Source organism: Heterocephalus glaber, unplaced genomic scaffold, assembly GCF_053883595.1.
Source record: "Heterocephalus glaber isolate CG9 unplaced genomic scaffold, H.glaber_assembly_v1.0 deba00001465, whole genome shotgun sequence".
NCBI classification, from domain to species: Eukaryota; Metazoa; Chordata; class Mammalia; order Rodentia; family Bathyergidae; genus Heterocephalus; species Heterocephalus glaber.
In genome coordinates this window covers 19,762,308-19,784,339 of record NW_028258312.1, presented here as the reverse complement: position 1 = coordinate 19,784,339, position 22,032 = coordinate 19,762,308, and the positions used below count along the sequence as shown (strand labels likewise).

The following is a 22,032-nucleotide window of genomic DNA, read 5'->3' as shown; positions in this document are numbered from 1 at the left end:
TTACGGTTAGATGATAAGTGAATGAATCTTATTAAAATAAATTTGTTTAGTAGGATAGACATAATAGTCCCTGCTCTGGAGAAGGGAAATGAAGTGAAGAATAATTACAAAAAATAGAACATATTTCTAGAAAAAAAGAGACATTTGGGCAAGCTCTGGAGGATGGCCAAAAGCTTTGTCTCTGATAAAGTGGCCCTGAATCATGGAATCAGGGTATGAACAGATAAATAGCATGGGGCAGCAGGGGTGGGGACGGACACAACCATGTACCAGAAGGGGTCATGGATTTCATTTGCTAGTTCGAGATCAGAGTCCACAGTCTGCAGAGGAGGTAAGGGAGGAGATGCAAGCAAAAGGTAATGTAAGTGCAGTGTGGAATATGGAGTGGATGGCAGGCTATCCCAAGTACAGAGACCAAACTGTAGGCAGCTTTGACCTCTTCTAAATCCACACACACTTAGAAGTTCATGCAAAGGAAGAGGAGGGGCAATTTACTTCCTATTGACACACATGAGAAGTGGGCTGGATAGAAAGTAATGAAGATCGGGGCTGGTTATCCAGAGATGACAAAGGTCTTACAGGTTGCTAGCTAACTTGCAGATGGATCACTGCTGTTGTAAAATATGGAAAGGAATAAGGAGGGCCTGCCACCAGAGGGGTCTATTAGGTATTCTTGGGAGAGAAGTTAGAAATTCCAGTTTTCTCCCTGCTCCTACTTTGCAAGAATGGGAATCCTTTTGGCAGCCATGCCCTTGGCTTCTCTCCATTTCTTTACTTTGTTCAAGGGCAGTAGAGATCGTTCAAACCACTGCTAAGTAGGCAGCAATGTCAACTCCATTGTTCTTCCTTTTGTGATCTGCCAGGGACTAGGTGGATAAGTAGGGTTCAGAAACCCACACCCCACCTTGTCTCTCACAGAGCAAAGATGAGATTGTCAGCCACTTTTGATGCTGTTTCCCAAACTATTCACAGCCCAAGTGGGGAAGGGGAGCTTTGTTTATTGTGGCCTCTCAAAAGCCCAGCAGGCAGGATGGATAGTTTCTGGGTCTCATTTTGGTGTTTGGGTTCATCCTAGACCCAAACACCAAAATGAGAGGTGGCCTACTGGGGCTGAGCCATAATTATATAAAGCAATAAGGAAGGCAACAAAGAAAAGCTGAGACATTAACCAAAGGGAGTAAACACTAAACTAAAGGAGGAGATGAGTATAGGGAACATAAAGGAGGAGATGTACAGATTTCTGTTGGTTCAAGAAAGAAAATAGTAAAAGAAAAGCTTTTTGCAATACCATGATGACTGTGGTTCATAAGGGGGAGATTCCCTGCTGACTTTGAAATTCAAAGTATCATAAATGTTGATTTATCCCCCCTTAGAATGCTAGTTTGATAGTTTTACTTAATATAGGCCAAGATGGATTTTATGGGTTGGATTGAGAATCTCTAATTTACTGTAACATTAGTATATTGATATTATAACAAAACTACAAATATTTAATAACATATTTTAAAAAGTCATCTTAACTTCTAAACAATCGACCTGCAAAAAAATTCTCAACTTATTTGTGAGTTGTAGACTCACTGGAATGATAAGACAAATATAAGCAAAACTAGAAAGATATAAATTTAAGAGGAAGAAAGATCGTAAAGAAAGTCTGATGTTAATGTTTAAAATAATAATTCAATGTAACATGAAACAGAGATTCTATATAAACTAATAATCTATAAAATATTTTTGTAATACTAGTACATAGGTATTTGGAGAGGTGGTTTTATCTTGTTTCTCATAATTTTGTCTTTATTATTCCACTCTTTTTCATATTCCTATCTAAAAACTTGATCATTTTAATTTTGTTTTTATTTAAATTATGTGCTAACTCAGAATATTTATAATGCCTTAGGAGAGATCAAAGTTGCCTAAGAAAACTGAAGGTTGGCTGGAATAGTGAACTTCAATACTTTCATTGTTAAAAGCCTACAGATAACTGAATTAGGAATTTTGGTTCAGCAAATTAAAAATTTTTTTTATAATGCTGTTATACTACAATATCAAGTTTGATAATCATCATATGAATATGTGACACTGAAAGAGTATCTAATAAAAATGTATAGGGGGTGACAATTAGCTTCAAACTATCTCATGATCCTGGTTTCCGAGACATTGAATTGACATGTACTTCCCAACATATTAATGAGTTGAAGCAGGAGTCAATAAAGTACTAATTTAATCAGGGTTAAAGTTTACTGCCAGAAAGACAATGAGACATATTGATATAATAATCCCAATATACAAAAGTGAAGAACTGAAGTTGTAAAAAAAATAGTTAATGAGTTACCTTGCCTCTAAAAATCTCAATGTATAAAGAGGATAAGTACATATATATTGGTATTTTTGGTTGCAGCATTTTATAATTTCATCATACTGTTATAATTTTTCCCTATAGAGAATTACACATAAAATTTGCAATCTAGAAACACCAAGTTCCATTAATAAATATTTGCTATATTTTTCAAGGATCCAGTAAAGATAATGTCAATGACATCGTGTGATGCTACCAAAGGATTTTTAAAAAATGGGTTAGCACTAACATGAGTTTTATTTTGAAATCAAAGAACCCAAGTTTAGTGCTCCATCAACATTTATTGTGCTGGGGGGTGTAGGAAATTAGGCAATTTTGTATTTGTCATGGTTTGTTATTGTTGGAAATAACTTCTATCTTGACTGGTCACTACTTCTTAGATCAGATTTTTGACAGTAAAAGAAATTGAAATGCACTTCTTTAGCTATGAAAATTATACACCTAAAATTAAATGACAATTCTATTTTGTCTTCAATTATCTGAATAATTTCCTCTGTTTTCAACTTTGTTCCCATGTGGGCCTCTGAGTGGGAAATCACTAGATATATTACAGATTTCCTTTAGTTTTCTCTAAGATGGAAACAAAATGGGCACATAATATAAATTAGTGATTTCAATAAGATTCCTTTATTTTTATCAAAATAAAATATAAAATCCTGCTCCTTTGGGATTTTACATTTAAGCCTAGGCCACTTAAATGGCAGGTTTAGTAGAGCACTGATATTTAAGTAATGAGGAAAGCTATTGATTTTTGTGTGTTGACCTTGTATCCAGGTACTTTACTGAATTTGGTTATTAAGTCTAGAAGACTTTTGGTGGAGTTCTCGGGGTCTTCTATGTAGAGTATCATGTCATCTGCAAATAATGACAATTTGACTTCTTCATTTCCTATCTTTATCCCTTTTTTTTCTCTTGTCTAATTGCTGTGGCTAATGTTTCCAGAACTATATTGAACAGGAGTGGTGATAGTGGACATCCTTGTCTTGTTCCTGATTTTAGTGTGAAGGATTTCAGTTTTTGACCATTTAGTATGATATTGGCTGTTGGTTTTTCATAGATGACTTTTATCAGAATGAGGTAGAGACCATCTATTCCAATTTTTTGTAGGGTTTTTTTAAATCATAAATGCATGTTGGATTTTGTCAAATGCTTTTTCTGCATCTATTGAGATGATCATATGATTTTTGTCCCTGGCTCTATTGATATAGTGTATTACATTGATTGATTTGCATATGTTGAACCATCCCTGCATCCCTGGGATAAATCCCACTTGATCAGGGTGTATGACCTTCTTGATGATCTTCTGCATTCTGTCTGTCAGTATCAACCAACAACAAATGCTGGCGGAGCTGTGGGGAATGAGGAACACTGCTCCACTGCTGGTGGGAGTGTAGACTGGTGCAACCACTGTGGAAATCAGTATGGAGATACCTCAAAGAACTAGGACTGGAAGTCCCATTTGACCTGGCTATTCCTCTGCTGGGGATCTTCCCCAAAGAATTAAAAGAATCACACCACAGTGATATATGTGCACCCATGTTCATAGCAGCACAGTTTGTAATAGCTAAAATTTGGAAAAAACCCAAATGCCCATCAACTGGAGACTGGATCAAGAAGATGTGGTTTTTTAATAAAATGGAGTACTACTCAGCCATCAAAAACGGGAAATTAGAGACATTTATCGCTAAATGGATGCACATTGAGGTGATACTCTTAAGTGAAATAAATAGGACACACATGTGTAAATATCAAATAGCTTCTCTAGTATGAGAAGCTGAAAGTGTAAATAAGGACTAAAAGGTATAATAGATAATGTGAAATAGGAAGAAAAGGGGCAAAGGGGAAGCAGAAGTGGGAGGGGTAGGGGAAAGGAAAGAAGGGAATGGAATTAATATGAGAAAATGAAAAAATGGAAACAAAGTCCTTGTAAATAGGGAGGGATGGAGGGGTTGAAGGGAGGGCAGGGGAAGAGGGAAAAATAAGAACCAAGAGAGTATGTAAAGGAGCATATCTCCAATGATGAATGTCATTATATTGTATACCTAAAATGTACCAATTAAAAGATATACAAAAAATAAAAAATAAAAAAGTTTAAAAAGTAACGAAAGATCATAAAGCATGAATTACTAACAGGCTCTTAAAAATTTACCAAATTAAATTTGTTCTATTTAAACATAATGTGACATGTAATAAATAAGCTGCTCAGGACCTATCAAGAGACTAACATGGACTATAAAAAATTTCAAATCAGTGAAGTTTTGTGAGAAAAAGTAAAATGTAGAGAGATTTGGAAGCCTAATTCATGGTTTTGATTTTGCCCCTCTACTAGAGAGCCATTGCTAGATAACCCATACAAACCCAAAGGATAATGACTGTGGCTCAATATACAGAACAAAACAAAAGAGAAAAACTTGGAATAAGTAGAAGCTACATGGACTATCCTCATAGTACAGATCACAAGCACATTTGCAATGGGTTAGATTTTAGAAATCCAGTGGACCCATCATTCTGTCTTCCTTCCCAATCTTTCCCTACCTTCTTCTAACCATTTGATTCTCCATGCTCCACTTTTTACTTTCCCTCTTTTTCTCTCCTCAACCTTTCTTTGCCTCATTTCTCTCCCTATTCCTTTCAATACTGTTCCCTACTGAATGCCTACTCTTTGATAGGCATCATGTTAGGTATCAAGGGCAGATAATTAGGATTAGATACCCTCCTTCAAAGATCGTATCTCTATCTTCATAGGCGGGGCCAGATACTTTTCATTTTATGTGGCAATTATAATAAAAATGGCAGGCAGACTAAAGAGGGGCACCTATAATCAGGCAGTTTCCTGGTTTAGGGGATTGCTGAAATACATCCTAAAGTGTGAGTAGGAATAACTAGAAAAAGGGGAAACTTGAAGTGTGTCAGGCAGACAGGACAACATGAATGAAGACTTGGGACTGGAAAGCATCAAACTATATCTGTACAAGAAACTTAGTCTGCACAGCCACTCTTGGTGGCCAGAAGAGCAACAGGATTAGTTTTATATTTTAGAAGGTTCATGCTGGCATCAGAATGATAGATAGATTTGAGAAGAATGAAACTGGAGTTTGGAAGGCCAGTTGTGGGCATTTTTTTTACTGGATTCCAGGTAAGGGATGATTAATGCCTGGTGATCATAAATAGAGAATATTAAACAACACATCCACTAGATCCAGAAGAAAACCCCAGGTTTCTCCACTTCAAAATGCTTTCCCCTGTACAGGAAATGCAATGTATTTTCCTATGGTAAAATGTAAACTTTTTTTTTTTGTGGGCTGTTAATGACACATAAATGCAAGAAGGGTAAATCTTTGGGGATGACCAGATTATTGACTCTGGACGTTCAGCTCCAGTTTTGTTTCGTTTTTTTTACATGGATCAATTCAATATTCATTTATTATGTGTATTAGGCATGACACACTCATATTTTGCATACAGAGATGTGCTGTTGGGGGAAAGGGTGTCCTCAGCCAGGTCCCTTGATGTTATATTCATGTTACAGGAGATCTGGAATCCCCAGTGCAGTGTGGCCACATCTCTCCTGGTGTGACACTTGCTGTGCTGTATCTCAGGCTACGACTGTTAATGCTTCAATAGCTGCTCCTGCACACCCCACACTGCTAGTGCCACTGTAGCATTTCAGGTAATGAGGTAAGGGGCACACTTGAGCTCCTCCTGTGCCAAGATGAGAAAAATTAATTTTAAATGCTACAAAGATGAGAGTACTGGTGCAGACGATCACTAAACACCACCAGCTGCTCTGTAGATTCGGAGTTTGGAAAAAGAAGCCTATTTCAAAATCAACAACAGGACTCCCGCACATGAGAAACCAGACCGTGTCAGTATTTTGAGGAGAAGATATTGTCCAAATCATACAAAGTAGCTGGATGACTTGACAAAAGTGTTGACAATTTAGTTTATGTCTACACTATACTTCTAAACATCCTCAGAGAGAAGTTAATCATAAGCAATAATTTTTTGCTTTAGTAGATTTGTACATAAACCTAAAATAGGCATATATGGAATTTAATTTTTTATATACTTTTGTGTGTTGTGACACTGGAAATTGAACCCATGGCCTTCACACTGAGCTGTATATCCAGCCCCCTCCTTGTTTTTTTAAAAAATTTTAAGACAGGGTCTTTTGAAGTCACTGAGTTGCCCAGGCTGAGCTTGAAATTATGCTCCTTCTATCATGTGGCAGTTTTAACAAAACATAGATCGTTTTGGTGGACATAAGGGGAAAATGTGATAATTTATCTACAAATAATCTTCCTGAATTCAATCATATGAAGTCAAATGATTTCACACACACACACACGCACACACACACCATGACCCAAAGAATTTTCTTTCGTTATGTGTCATTTAAAGTATAGACATATGTATAAGAAAGTGACATGAATGAAAAAGGGCAAAGTGAAAAATATTCCTCCAGTCTGATTTTTCTCCCACTCTCAACTTCAAAGATCCATAGCAGTGGACCTGAGATGCTTTTTAAAACAACTGATGCCCAAGACCCTCAACCAATAAAGTGAAAATCTCTCGGGCTGAGGCCTGGGTATTGGCAGCTTTTCAATATCTCCAGGTGATTTTGATGTGCAAACAGGGCTGAAAGTTACGTTACAGCAGGGTTCCTCAACCTCAGCACTACCAAAATTTTGGGCTGGATAATTCTTTGTCATGGGGGCTGTCCTGTGTATTGTAAGATGTTTGGCAACATCCCTGGCCTTACAAGCTAGATGTGAGTAGCAACCTCTCCTCCTCCAGCTGTGGCAACCAAATGTGTCTGCAAACATTAAGAACTGTCCTCCAGTGGTAGTAGTGGAGAGGTAATGCTATAATAGGCCCTGATGAAGAACTACCATTTTAAGTGAATAAATTCTTTTCTCCCCTCTTAGTGACTCATAGCAGGTGCTTCATAGAAGCCTGTCTGTAGTCTCTGTGATTTGCTATATTGCTATCTTCAAAGCCACTTGTCCCTTATCTTTCTCTTTTTTCTGTCTACGCTCCACATCTGACCATTTCAAGTGGATCTCAAAGAAATCTGTCCTGTCGCCCCATCCCATTCCATCCAACTTCCTCTTCCTTCTGTCGTCTGGCCTCCAGAATGCTAGGAAGCTGCTACATAGATATTCTTGTCTTTTTTTTTGAGGGATGCTCTCAAATAGACTGTAAACTTATGGTGGAATTAAGGAACTCTATCCTTCACTTAATTTAGAGTCACAGAATTTTGGAAATGAAATATTTTGTTTCTATTTAAAATTATTTAAAATATCATCCTATTGAATATCTTTTGTTCATCTGGCAACATATGACAGTGTCAGATACAACTGAATATATCAGTTTTGCAAACAAAGGTCCAGTTAGATTTTTTGAAGACTTCAAACATACTTTAAAATTTAGATGGAAGAATATAGCCACTTGCATCTAAGTATACCTAGAAGGGAAGCACTGGCTTGCTACATATTAGGACGTACTATGAAGCCATAATATTAAAAATCATTTTGGGTTGACACAAAAACAAGCAAACTGATGAATGGAACAGAATAGCAAGCTCAGAGACAAACCCACGAATGAATGTGAATTTCATGCTGGAAATGGACAAAAGGGAACTTTCCTGAGTAATGGTTATTTTCTGTGTCTTGGGGCATTTGAACTACATTTACCAAATTCCTCGATAACACATTTAAAATTTGTGGGATGCATTATATAAATTTTTTGTCTGAAAAGAGATAAAGGAATTGTAAATTTTTAAATGAGTAAAGGAGCACCACAAAGAAATTTTATCAGAGGAATGAGAATGACTAACTAGGACATGCTATACAGCTAATTCTCTTCACATCAATTATCAAAATTCACTGTCACTTAAATGACATCAGTTCCAACTTTTAGATGTGAAACAGAATGATACTGAAAGTATCATTCTCAACACCAAGTTGTCTTTTGGCTGGCTGATAACAAAATGTAACCTGGCTCTCTACTGAAAGAAATATTTGAAGGAATGACCAGAGTCCAGCAAAGAACTTTGACTTTAATTTTCAAATATATGGAGTCAATTTCAAGGAATGCACTTGTCTATTTAATCCAAACAAGAGGAGAATATTTTCAACCTAAAATATAAAAAATATGAAGTATAAAAGAGACACTATGTGTAAAAATTCTTGGGGTGGAGAGAAGGCGTGTAAAATGAAGAAGAAAAGTACCTAAAAAAGAAGCTAAGAAATGCAATAAAATAAAATGATTTTCACTCAACAAAGCAGAAGAATGCAATAATTACCTTTAGAGGATTGAAACTTGAAGGAAATTATGTAAACATTAAAGAGTAAAAGCAGGAGGAGGTAGAAATTCTAAATGCAGAGACTTTATCTTTAAATCTGAGCTGACTGGTTATAACGTTAAAAATGTTTTATTACATTTTGGATGAATAATAATAATAATACTCTTGATTTATTGAATTTCTTCATGCTAGTGATTCCAAAGTGCTCTAAAAATATCTTGTGGTAGGTATTATTTCCTTTTAACAGATAGAGAAATTGAGGTATGTGGGGCTTAAGTGACTTGTTCATTGTCACAATTAATCAGTAGTAATGCTGGAAATGAAAATCAAAGATCTCTGCTATCTCATGTTAAATGATCCATAATTAACTTATCACAAGAACAAAATAGATTCTGAAGGAATAATTATGAAAACTATACTTTGGTTAAGATTCATGCTCATGTTACATCACTAATAAGATCACTAAAAATACCACAATCTTTAAATACTTTCAGAAAATTCCCAACTTGTTCTTTAAAGAAAGCCAATGTGGAAATGGCAGCATTTCGGCAGCAATCAACAAATTAGGAGATAAGGTTTAACTTTAAAAACTTTTAATCTATTTGCTATTCCCTCATAATTTACCAACCTGTCTTCTTAATGAGTTATTAGTAATTTTAATTGGTGTTTTAGAAGCAATTATTTTCCAAACAAAAAAATAACCTCATGTGCAGCTTATGACTTTTCAGGCTCAATGCATCTTTTTGATGTCTAAACTCTACTGAGAGTGGTTACCAATTGAACACAAACATGATCACTGAATGCCTAAATAGACAATACAGGAATAATCTACAGATTTTGTAATTGTTGATGAAATCTAACATTGTAATATTTTGAAGGAATCCAGAAAGCTTTTTCAGTTATACCCTGAATACAATAAGGTGATCATTTATTGATTTCACAGACTACTGATATACAATTATTCATTTGGAGCTGACATAAACAAAAAATGGTGCCGTTTAAAACTGCTCTTCCAAATGAGCTGATATAAAAATTTATATCAAAATTGTCTCTTTAAGCTGAATTGCTGAACACAATGAATTAATGTGACATGAAAAACCAGTCACTTTCTTATTCTCAGACCTTTCATGTTCTCAAATTTTCTATAGTTTCTCAATATCTAATTATAACTGCCTTTTCTTTATTAAAGGTGTCACTTTGACAGGATTATGTTCTGCAAGTGTAGAAGAGGTTGGTAATCTTGATACAGTCCACAGAAATCTATGCCTATGTCACCTCACTGTAAATCAGTCCAAAGAATACTCAATTATACCTTAAGTAAGATACTGTGCACAAAGGTTGCCACCTAACAGCTTTCCATTCTGATGACCACAGCATGTTTTTAGCCTGCACCAATCATCCTGCAGACAGGATACCAGCTTCCTCTTTTAGGCATGATATATTTAGTAGTCATTGCTATGGCAAAAATTCGCCAAGGGCATCCCTCATCTCATTTCTACTGCAAAAGTACAAACTTGGAGCCTTTCATTAAATTCTCTCCATAATTTGGATTTGATACAACTTTCGGGTACCATTATATACCAATCAAGTTGAGCTATTTTGCTGTTCTTTAAATATATCTTGCTCTTTTTTCCTTTACCCTTTGCTTTTTAAGGCTGTCTGCCAATAATGGCTCCTAATCTGAAGTAGTCCTTTAAATGATATGTTCTTCCCATTAATTTCTCTGCCTTTCCCATCTCCCAGAAACACCGTGTCACTTTTACTAAACATATGCACTAATTTCTATAAAATTGTTTGCACAAGCCTGAACTGAACTTCCTGAGGGCAGGTCTCTATCTCACGGATAGACTGGTGTTTCAGTGGGTGTTCAATACATATGTGCTAAATGAATGTATAAATACAGAAGAATAACAATTATAGATACCATATAAGATGATGGAAAACTTGGTGAATATTTAAATTTTAAAAATGATTACAGTAAAAGATATATTGCCATTAATTACCCCAAAATTTTTCTCCATTCTTTGAACACACTTATCCTACCATTCTTGATACTTTCTGGAGAGGTTCTGGAAGTCTTCTTTCATGAAAGTCTAGTTACACTGTCATGGCTGCCTCAATGTTCTGAATCTATTAAAAATGTTAACTTTTCAAGATCATATTTACTTTGGAGAAGAGCCACAAGTCATACAGTGCCATATCTGGTAGATAAAATGGATGAGGACACACCATAAGGTTCTTATGAACCTGCTTCTCTAGTGGATGCCCCTTGTCAGCAGAATTCACCACAGTTTGGATCACACCTCATAAAGACACTCATGAAAAGGGACTCCCAGAGCTGCTTCAGAACATAGCAAGAATTGGTAAGTGTTTTCAAAGTGAGTGGGACGATTTTGAAGAGGATTAATGCCAATGTGACTTTCACTGTAATTTTTAAAAATTTAAATATTCACCATTTATTTTAATCTTCCCTTGTGTAAGATTGTCAAATGGATGAGATAAACAAAATCAAAAGCTGCCCATGTAATTTACATGAATTTATAGCTCATCCTGGCTATTGAAATAATTATTGACTTCTCCAGAAGAGGATAATCCTAGAATATAAATGTATTAAACGCAAGAAATTTGTATGTTTTGTTCACTGATGTCTTCTAAATGCCTACAGTGATATCAGGCATGCAGTAGATGTTTAAGAAATATGATTAAATGTACAAATAAATATTTCAAAATACAGTTATTTTAAAACATGTTCTGGCTTTTTATATGTTCTTTAGATTTCTATTTGACCATCAATTTTGTAACTGAATTTCTTCCAGTTGAAGAAATCTGGTCCAGTTTCATTTTATTAGGTATACTTAATACTGTCTCTAAACACATATTAAGAAAAATACAAAATGATTCATACTGAATTTGAGTTTCACATACTGAAATACCTTATTAGAAAAAGAGAAGCAACTGAACTTTCTTGAAAAGATAATATAGTTTTAGGTTGTCAGTGGTGAAAACAGCCACTGTCTTTATGCTGATCTTGTGCCAGGATTTAAGTAAAGTTCACCAGCAGATTTGGACTTCTTTGGCATTGTCCAGGTTTAACAGGGCTGAAAAAGTTATGAAGACTGAAGAGTCCATTAGGTAATGACTGGGAACGCTAACGCTGATGGTATGGCTTTTGATCCACTCTTCACAGCTCTCAGATAAACCAGCCCTGTAATCATAGGCTTAGGCTCCTTAAACACAGCACACACAGCCATGACTAGAAAGAATAAACCAGAAGCTGGGTCGAGCTGGAGGGTGAGTCCATCCTGCTAGTTCCCAAGGAAACTTTTCTAAATCAAAAACTGCAAAGGTCACATATCGGCCAACACCAGAGAAAACCCATAGCAATTTAGAAAGCAAAGATGAAAACTATAATCAAATTCTGCTACCTGAGTGGCACATTGCCTAATGCACTGATGACAAAACAGAAACCCCTAATCAAGAAGTCAGCGTGTTGTTTAGGACAAGCACAGATCAAATGCAGTGTCAGCGTAGCTACAAAGTCAAGCCAAGCAAAATACTGAGTTCTAATAATGTTCGTCTCTTTCTTATGTTTCTTTCTGATTAGCAGATTGGACAAAGTGGCATAGCAAGGTTCATGAACTCTGTGTGTGTGTGTGTGTGTGTGTGCGCGCGCACACATACACACGCATGTGTAGCTATTTTTTACTCAAAATTCAGCTCAGATAAAGCCTCTCAGAAGCCTTCACCGATTGCCAGGCCTACCTGGATCCTTGGCAATGCTACTCATACTTCCAACGCCCATATACCATGAATGATTAGGACCTGTTTGAATGTCAGTCTTCCTTTGTAGTGGAGGCTCTCTGAGGACAGTGGCTTATCTTACTCATCTCTGGACTGCATAGTACTAGCCACAAGTCACAGAGAATAAGAGAAACAGTTGAGCTAGCCAGTGCTGGGATGAAATTCTGTCTCCATCTATAGAGGCCTGTGGTGTGGTGCTATCCAAGGCTGTGTTCAGAGAATTTGCCCCTCTACCTTCTGCTTCTTTTCTCTAGGGTTATCCTGGACTCTGACTGCTTCAGCTCACAAGCCAGCTCCACAAATCTCAGTGTTCCTCCCATATCCAGATCCAGGTTTCCATTTGTCTACAATGGAAGTTGGTACATGTTCCATTTTTTACTAGCCTGTATGCTCTAGAAAATAATTTAATTAACTGGGCCTCAATGTTCTCATATTTTAAATGGAATTAATTATACCTATACTCTGAATAATCAACATGAATATAAAATATCATGTATATAAAGCCTCTACCACCAGTGCTAGGTGAATAAATGGTAGGTTTTATTAAATCACATCTACTAATGTCACCTCTAGCTATGAATATTATATGGATCAGTATTTAGATTGATAGCTAATGATTTATAGCTAGAAACTTAATACATACCAGTTTTGCAGACACATCTAGACCAAGGTCTATATTATCTTGAAATATGAAGACAGTCAGTCCTTTACTAGATGCTAAAAGTAAGCAAACATTCTTCCCTGAATCCTCAATTGCCAGATCTTATAGCTTCACTAATTATCATTTATAAAAATAGGCAACTAATTCAGCTGCTATATCTTCCGTTTAGAAAACAAGTATAATTATTCTAAGAAACTGAGATACCTTATTTGTTAAATCAGAACTTTAAAGAAAATTACTATGTGTTCATAAAAGAGTTCTCTATTCTGTTCATGTTAAGATTTCAAGTGACTGAGAAATGATGAACTAAAATAAGGCTCTTTTCCTCTTAAAAATATTTTTAGAAGCTGAAGAAAATTATTATATTAAGGACAACTTCCCTCTGAACATCTTACTGAAAGAGTTTGTGAAATGTCAGTTTCCCATTCACCAAGTTTCTAGAAATACATGCTAAATTTAAACATTTCGTAGTCATCTGTAAATGACAAATTTGAAAAATTATCTCACTGGTGGTGCCAGAATGCGTCACGTGGCCAAAGAGTGCCTGAACCTGGCATGGTGCTGCTCCTGGGGGCACCGCTCCGGGGACCCACCAGATGTCCTTGAAGTGTTCCTGATGTTGGGGGTCTTCAGCAGCACTGGGCCTCCCAGGGAGGGTCCTAGTGGTTCAAAATTCAGTCTCCTCAACTTTAACTAAGACCATGAGGAGGAAGGTATAGATGACACAGGCAAGTCCATCCCTTCTGCTTCCTTGTAAAAGTTATCTTCTGGGGAACATGGCTGAAGCCCCTTGGGTCACTCTAACCCTATCTTCACCCTAAGTGTCTGGAAGGAAACACCTAAAATGACAGAAATAGGGGAAACTCTAGCTAGAAGCAGGACATAGAGCAATGAGCCTGTAGGTGGGAGGCTATATGTCAGGGTGATCTACAATATCCCTCTAAAATGTCCACCATCTCAGGGATATGCAACATTAACCCGGATTTTTTCCTTATCTCTGATTTGCATTAATTTCACAATTAAAGGCAAAGACATTAAATTAGCATTGGGACTATTTTAAAGGAAAAATTACAAAATGAAACTCATCACTTTCAATTTTTAAAAGAGATTCAGTTCACTTACAAGAAGGTTACAATCAGGGGAACGGACTGAACAACATAAACATTAGGAGAAAATTTTAGCGGGAAAAATCGGAGGTCAATTTGGCTAATTTGAATAAACATATTTATCTACAGCTCTAATTGCAAGTCTTTTTTGGTAGAGATTTCGCACCTATTTGGGTAAAATTTAACAGAAAAACTGGGATGCTTTCCTATTTTTCTTTGGTTTTATCTGTCCATAAACAAACACACATACGTTTGAAATGTGAAAAAAAAAGCTTGAATTCTGTAGCAGCTTTTGTAAAAATAATGGAAACTTTTGTAAAAACAGCTTTAAACACCCTGTTTGCCAAGTCAAACAATGTGCCAATTCTGTGAAAGCTGCTACAGGTTTTCTGCTTGTCAAGAGTTGTGGAACCTGGACTATTCTGACAGTCACCAGAGATTATTTAAATATAAGAATAATTACCATTTTCTACCAGCCACTTCTTAAAATGACATTAGGGTCTCTGCATTAGAAACTTACACCAAATGTGAACTGCACTGGCCCACAAATCACTCTTACTGCTTGGTCTGCAGTTCTGGGTATTACAGGCTGATTCTCTCCTCTTTCCTGACCTACTGATTCCAGGCCCCTCCCGCTGTTACAGGCAGGATTTCAAGCCCACACCCTCATTCCTCTAGGTTTGTCTGCACCTTTCTGTACAGTGATGTGTTGGAAAAGGTCATTGGCTTAGAACAGGATTTCTTGTAGCAGAGCGATTTCCTATAACTCTCTTTTCGAATGCTTTGGATTATTTGCTAAAGAACAATACTACAGAAGACAGAAGAGTTTTTATTTCTTATATTTATTATTTTCTAGTAATGTAAACAGTTTTAGGAAAAAATAATAAAATAACTATTGCTTTAAAGAGAAATGACTGCCTTTTGAAATGTTGTGGGGTTCTAACATGAATGAAGAAATCAATGAAATAACCAATGTAATGTAATTACTGGCTAGAAAACATTCAAAAGGACAGTTATATTCATTATTAATTCACAGAGTCTTGGCACTTTACACTGTACAGTGAGACAAAGGCCACTGTCTTGTTTGACTTCGTCATTTTGCTGGCTGAAATCAAAACCCCCTTGAATTCATGGCATAGCAAGTTTAGGAGGACGGCAGCAGTTTGTCTCAGAGTCAGGCCGTAAGAGGGTACACTGTTGGTAGAGAATACAACTTCACCCACAAAAATCTTGTATTTTTACTATCACTATATATACCTGCAACTCTAAACATTATCATACTAACATACTCCTCCCTAAAAAGTAAGTTTTCTTTGGCATAAATTCCAAAATAACTGCTGTTGTGGTTACAGTTAAATTTTTTTACAAATTACTTTTATTAGTGTATGTTTGTGATTCATAATGAATACATTCATTATCTCCATCCTTTTATCCTGTTTCCTTCCCCTTCAAACCACCAAATTAGCACATTTGTATTATTTGCTCTTTGAAAAACATATTATTCTATATGGAAGTTAGTTCAGAGAACTTAATGTGAGATGGTCGTGCAGACAAATGGAAACTCTGCTGCCTGCGATCATTCAAAACAAAGTTCCAGAGTGAATCTGTCACCGCTCCAGCATCCTCAGTTGGCTTCAATTGCAGTTGGTGCCAGCTCCTGTCCTACGACACTGTTCTGTGTTTAGATGGTAGACACAAAATAACAGTGATACCACAGCAAGGCAAAGATGAAGACACCTTGGGTCACTTCAGTTTCTGCTAATGACCACTTGGAGGTTTTATTTATGTTCCAATATTTGCAATTTAAACCTTCCCCCCCCCAAATTACAGTAATATAACTAAAAAGTATGAATTATATTGTTCCCTTTTCTGGTCCTGCAATGTTTATTTTATCATTTATGATTTATATTGACTTGATTACATAATTAAAGATCAATAAAAGAACCTTCAATATGCACGGCACCCCAAGACATCATCATTATCATTATTATCTTTATGATTATTGATGACAATAGTTTTATGTATGGGATGGCAGGTTTTAAGAATGCTCTCCTCCAGCTGTTAAATGTGTTTGGCCTGCCACTTACATGGGAGCTTTATGCATTTTACTGTTGTCATTGGTTTCTTCTTCCTTACATAATGTAGCTATGATTCTTAAAAATGTATAGATTATAAAATTATAGATGTCTGGTAGAATTGCAGATCTCTCTTCATAATCCATAAGCCAGAGAGAGTCAAGATTCAGAATGCCTAGAAGTTGAAGGCAGTGCTTATTTGTATGGAACTTAAACACTTTGCATTTTGTAATAGAAAGAACTAATTTGATCCACCATGGGGAATATTTGTATTTCATTTTTGAAGTTACAATTATTTGTTTGATCTGCTTTGCTTCTGCTTTTTATTTTTTCCCTCCTCTCTCATTCATGTAGATTTCTGTCCCTCATTCATTCAAGGAAATTTAGGAGGGGTCTGGATCTACAGAGATGCCAAAATCAGATTCCTTTGAGCATTTTAGTTTTTGAACCAACAATCTGCCTCTTTCCAAAAAAGAATCAGCCATGGGATTCCTCTGAATATGTTCACCTTATATTTGAGCAGCTGGGGAGTCATGTGGTGAGATAGCTGTGAAGATGTGAAAACATCTTACTGTAAAGCAAATATTTAGTATGACCAAGATGCGGCTCCTCTCACACCTCTGCTTCCCCACTTCCAACCCCACCCCTGGTAGTTGTTCTTTTAGTCTGTCCATCCATCAATTCTTGGTCAGAGGAATAAACTCAGCGGCATACCTCCTGACTTCTTTAGCACACTGTACATCATTCACTGAGGAAAAGGCTTGATTTTAGTTTGTTTCCACTCAGTTTTAAGTGCACTTCTATTTCTCCCCTTTAATATGCTGAATTCCATAAAAACTACAGTCAATCATAAAACTTCTTAAGGAAGGAGCAGAGGCTAGGACTGTGGATTCAACCTTACATTATAATGTACACACATATAGATCCTTCTTGTTTCAAGTTTAAACATAGCATTACTCAAATTCACAACTATTAAATTGTTAAGCCGAATGCTACTCTCCTTAATTTGGAATTCCTAAGACGAATTTTATTTTAACACCTAAAAATTTAATTCTGAAAGCGGAGATATGATGGTAATAGTAATTATAAAAGTTTAAATGACTTTTAGGAGCTTAAGTAAAAGGAGATAATTTATTTTTGAAATGTATTAGAATAAAGAATAGTGTGTCAGCATTCATAAATTCCTTCACTAGTCATTAACTATTTCAGCTTGTCTTGATGAACTTACTATTCATATCTGTTTCTCATCTGGAAAATGATACATACTGAAAAGAAAAACTTAAAAAAATTTTTATAGACAACTAATAAAGGTAAAAATATTAAAAAGCAAACAATTGTGCACTCATATATAGATATGTTCCCCTGAGACCACTCATGAAATTTTACAAATGAATAACCATATTACTAAAAATATAAGTGACAAAATGGTATCACGATATAGTATACATATTTGCCTTTATAAAATGTTTAGGAAGACTATATATATTAGATCTTGAAGATATTAATACTTCAAAATAATTTAATTGTTAAGATTTTAAAAATACTATACACTGTTCCACCACCTGCCTCGCAAGCGCAAGGTCCTGAGTTCGATTCCTGGTACAAAAAAACCTGTAAAAAATATTATATACTAAGGTTGTATAATCCATGTCATCCTTAGCAAAGATTAAAATTTAACTCCTCTATGGCTGGGGATTTAGCTCAGTGGTGCTGTGCCTGCCTTGCAAGCACAAGGTCCTGAGTTTGATCCCCAGTACCCCCCCCCAAAAAAAAAAATTCCTTTGTAAAGATACATATACCTAATTTTGGTTTAAACCATGCTGGAGTGACAACCAAATCTAGTAATTCATTTTATAAAGCATTTCTTAAAAACTGATAAATGGCTCCAAAATTATACATATTTTAAACTATAATTTGATTTTAATTAACTGTCTTATTACTAATATACATTAACTTATTTGAAGTAAATGCACTAAATATCAAATTTTTAAGAAAGTCAAATATTAGGTCTTTGAAAAGTTGTCAAAATCAGATGATAATTTATAGATTTCAGTTATATTTTGAAGACAATGAATATAAACATACGCTCTTGTTAGCTATACTTCCTGTAACAGGAAACGGTAATAGTTTATTAAGCATTTTCAAGTTTATATAAAACCTTCCAAAATATGAAAAAATAGCAAAGTTACTTGCATTTGGAAGTATGAAGGTGGAGCTCAATGACCATGATTAGGCAATGTGAAGACTATGTATTTCACACAATCTTTTGAATTTGCCAAGACTTTAAGCTAAAGGAGCAAACTTTCTGTTATTGGTGGTCAAGTACACAATTGGCAGGTGTCCCATTTTCGAGGGAGTGGTGCAGGAAAATAAAAAGGGGGAGGCATCAAGGCTCCGCACTTAGATGAACTGACTTGGCACAGCTCACTGCTGTGGAGTCAGCAGATGTTTACTGGTCTAGACAAACAGGTTTCACTCTTAGTAAATGATTGATGAGGTGAATGACAGGAAATGCATAGGCAACATGGCTTGGTAAGACCTAACTAAGAGTGAAGCTGGAGAGTTTTTCAGACCATCTTTATTATTAACAATTTTGTACCATCTATTCCACTTTCAAGCCAGTCCCTTAGCAATCTGAGATCAAACTAATGACACTTCCTACCGAATTTCCTGTGAATTAGAAAGAGAACGGATGGGTAGGAAGGAAGAGCGTAAACTGTATAGAGAAATCATACAGTGCTTTATCCCTAGCTCTAGAGCCTTCACATTAGTGTCAGAAGACATTTAATAATATTTTTTGAAATGAAATAATGTTAATTAACTAGTTGGGAAGGAATGAGGGTGAAAATCTGAACTCTTCCCAAACGTAGTAGATAGGATGCATATATTATTATATATACCTATAGTTCCAAACTATTTACTTATCTAACAAACTTTGCTAATCACCTGTTATACAAGGCGATGTTCCTAGCACTGTGGTAGATACAGGCTGTGAACTATGGCTTGCGCCCTTGAGGAGCTAAAACCCACGCACACCTGCTCTAATGAGAAAGTGCTGTGAAGCACAGAATAGGATGGGGGCTAAGTGCTTAAGGCATTCAGAGAGGGGAGTGCTTTATTCTGGCAGAAGCTCTCAAGGTAAGAGGCAGGGAAGGAGATGGTAAAGAGCATTTAGTTTAACATATGCAAAATGACAAGGATTTCTGTGAAATAGCCAAATAAAATTAAACATAATGAAAACACATTATGAACAAATTATGCTGATTGCATCTAATAGGTTCTCCCAAGGAAAAGTCTAATATAGAACAGGGTTTGATTTTATCCCTTAAAATGAGCTAGATCTCTTTCGTATCATCATTACCAGAACACTTCCCAAACTTTGTAATGTGAATGACATTTGGAAACTGTACTCACAGAATGCATTTGTGACTGTAAGGCGCGAAAGGTGATTGTTCATTTTACCTTATTAGAAACTTCCCTGGCCTCCAAAGCAGGGCTCACCAGCCCCCACTTCAGGCTGGAGTCATGCAGATTGGAGTTGACTCTCAATTATACCAAGTCTTTCTCCAAAGATGACAGTCCAAATATAGTAGACATAAAATACATCAAGGTTTAAAATAGGCCCGTTCAGCCCCAGTGCCGCTTCATCATGAAATGATATAATTCACTGATGCCTCTGCCTAGCCTAACATATGTTCTATTCACAGTCCGCGTCACTCTTCATTTGTAATTATTTCCTTTTTTTCCCCTTACCCCGTCTTGTAATACTCTGCTTGGTTGAAGACAAATACTGAGAGGCAAAGAGCATTATCACATGATGACCTGTTCCAGGGTGTTAAACCCCTGTCAAGGTTTGATTTTAACATGGGGTATCGATGACAGTATATCAATTCAGGCATCATGTCCTGAATTAGACTATATTAATTACCACTTGAGTGCAATATGCATGAAAATGCTGTTTCATTGACTAAAAGGATCTGACTGAATAAAAATCCATTTCTCATCTGGTTGCTTATGGATAAAGACATTTTTTTCTTTGCCTTGGATTGTTCTTTATTAAATATGATTTTTATATGATTGTATGAATAAATTGTCTTACCCAACAACAGCTCTGGATAGTTTAAAACAAAGAAAATTTAATGGGTTGTCTACTCTTGGTATGTCTCTAACAATGTATTTACAGTTAATAGTTTAGGCAGATTATTTATAACAATAATGGCAAAAAACAAAGTTCTTACTTTCAGCTCTCATAAGAAAAAGATATTTTTAGTTTGTTGCTTCCTTCATTTGAATGAAAGTTATAACTTACAATTACTTACAGATGATGGAATAGCAACAAGCCCTGTCAGGTTACAAACACATTTAAAAGTGAAACTAATATTATTCTTACTTTTGAAAAGAAGACATTCACATGTAGCATTTCAGTGCTAAACAAAGTTAAAACTACTCACAAGTTCAATTAACACATAACTGTGTATACACTTATTTGCTAGGGAGACAACTAGATAACAAAAAATAGGAAAACAATAGAGGTCTACCTTTTACCATATAAAAGATCTAGGTGCTTAGAGTTTCTATTAAAGTTTCAATAATTTTTTAATTTTTTGCTTACAATAAAAATGTTCTAAATTTTCTCAATTTATAACTTAAAATGTTTTTTCAATAATCTCTCAAAATTAGCAAACATTTCTAAATTTAAAATATGAAATTAAGCATCTTAAGCCCAATTTCTCTAAAAAAAGAGAAAAAGAAATGTTCAGTTAGTACAGTTGGTTCATACATTAGGAATGTCTTTCAACTGCAATGGAAAAAACAAAAACCAACCACTCCCTTTAAAAAACAGCCAAATACACTAAATGTTTCTAGGTCTATTATAGGTGTTTCTTAGTGAACATGATCCTAGGATTTCCTCCAAAATGGCTTTTCCAGTAATAATTTCATAAATGGTTATTTGTGTTTTGGAGGAAGAATTTTAAAATTTGAAAGTATGTATTTATTTCATCATAAAGAAGGTCTTGTAATGTTCATATTCAAGTTGGCAAGCTACAGAGTTAGCAGAGCTAAAACAACTTGTGCTGCTGTTCTTTCTACTAAGTTCTGTTCACTAACGTCACTAAGGAAAGCATCACACAGATCCTAGGAGAAAGGGGAAAGCTGTGGTAATCGGTCCATGGTGAGGCTCCCTTAAACCCATGTCAAACTTGTCCCTGTCACAATGGGACTGGAGTTCCCAAGGCGTACAGAGTCACCCAGTCACCATAGGGAAGCCCGGTCACAAAGAGATTCATTAAACAGGCTGAAGGCTAACATCGTGATTTTTAGAAGCAATTGAATTTTACCATCGCCATTGAATGATAACCACTGAATACTGCACTCAGAATTAGATCACACTCAGGAAACAGGGCCCAGATGATCCACATGTGTTTGGCCTAGAAGGTATCCAATAAAACAACTTTGGTTCCACTTATGGACTGTTAATGTTTTAGAGAAGTTTGTAGCATGGGGAAAAAAATCAGTATATTTATGGGGCAAATACTCGGCATGATGGAAGGAGTACTGGGCTACAAATGATAAAAGACATGATACTTTCCTGCCTCTGCTACTTAGTTACAGGAAACAAACACAAGTCATTTCTCTGAAATAGAAAAAATACTGCCTGTCTCCCTGCACCAGAGTGTGTGGCAGGGATGATTGCAAGTCAAGGTGTGCTGATGATTACCAGGCAT

At 35.8% G+C, this 22,032-nt stretch overlaps 1 protein-coding gene across 7 annotated transcripts in view; it reads right to left on the bottom strand.

Moving 5' to 3' along the window:
• Kiaa0825 (KIAA0825 ortholog) overlaps nt 1–22,032 on the bottom strand; it is a 382,237-nt gene that overhangs the window by 131,585 nt on the left and 228,620 nt on the right. Inside the window, exon 20 of one of the 7 annotated variants that reach the window (XM_021255775.2) lies at nt 9,071–15,906. The exons of the other annotated variants lie outside the window; for them this stretch is intronic. Coding sequence (XP_021111434.2) covers nt 15,894–15,906 — 13 coding nt within the window. The 3' untranslated portion in view covers nt 9,071–15,893. Of the gene's footprint in view, nt 1–9,070; nt 15,907–22,032 lie in introns of those variants that run through there. 7 annotated transcript variants of the gene reach the window in all.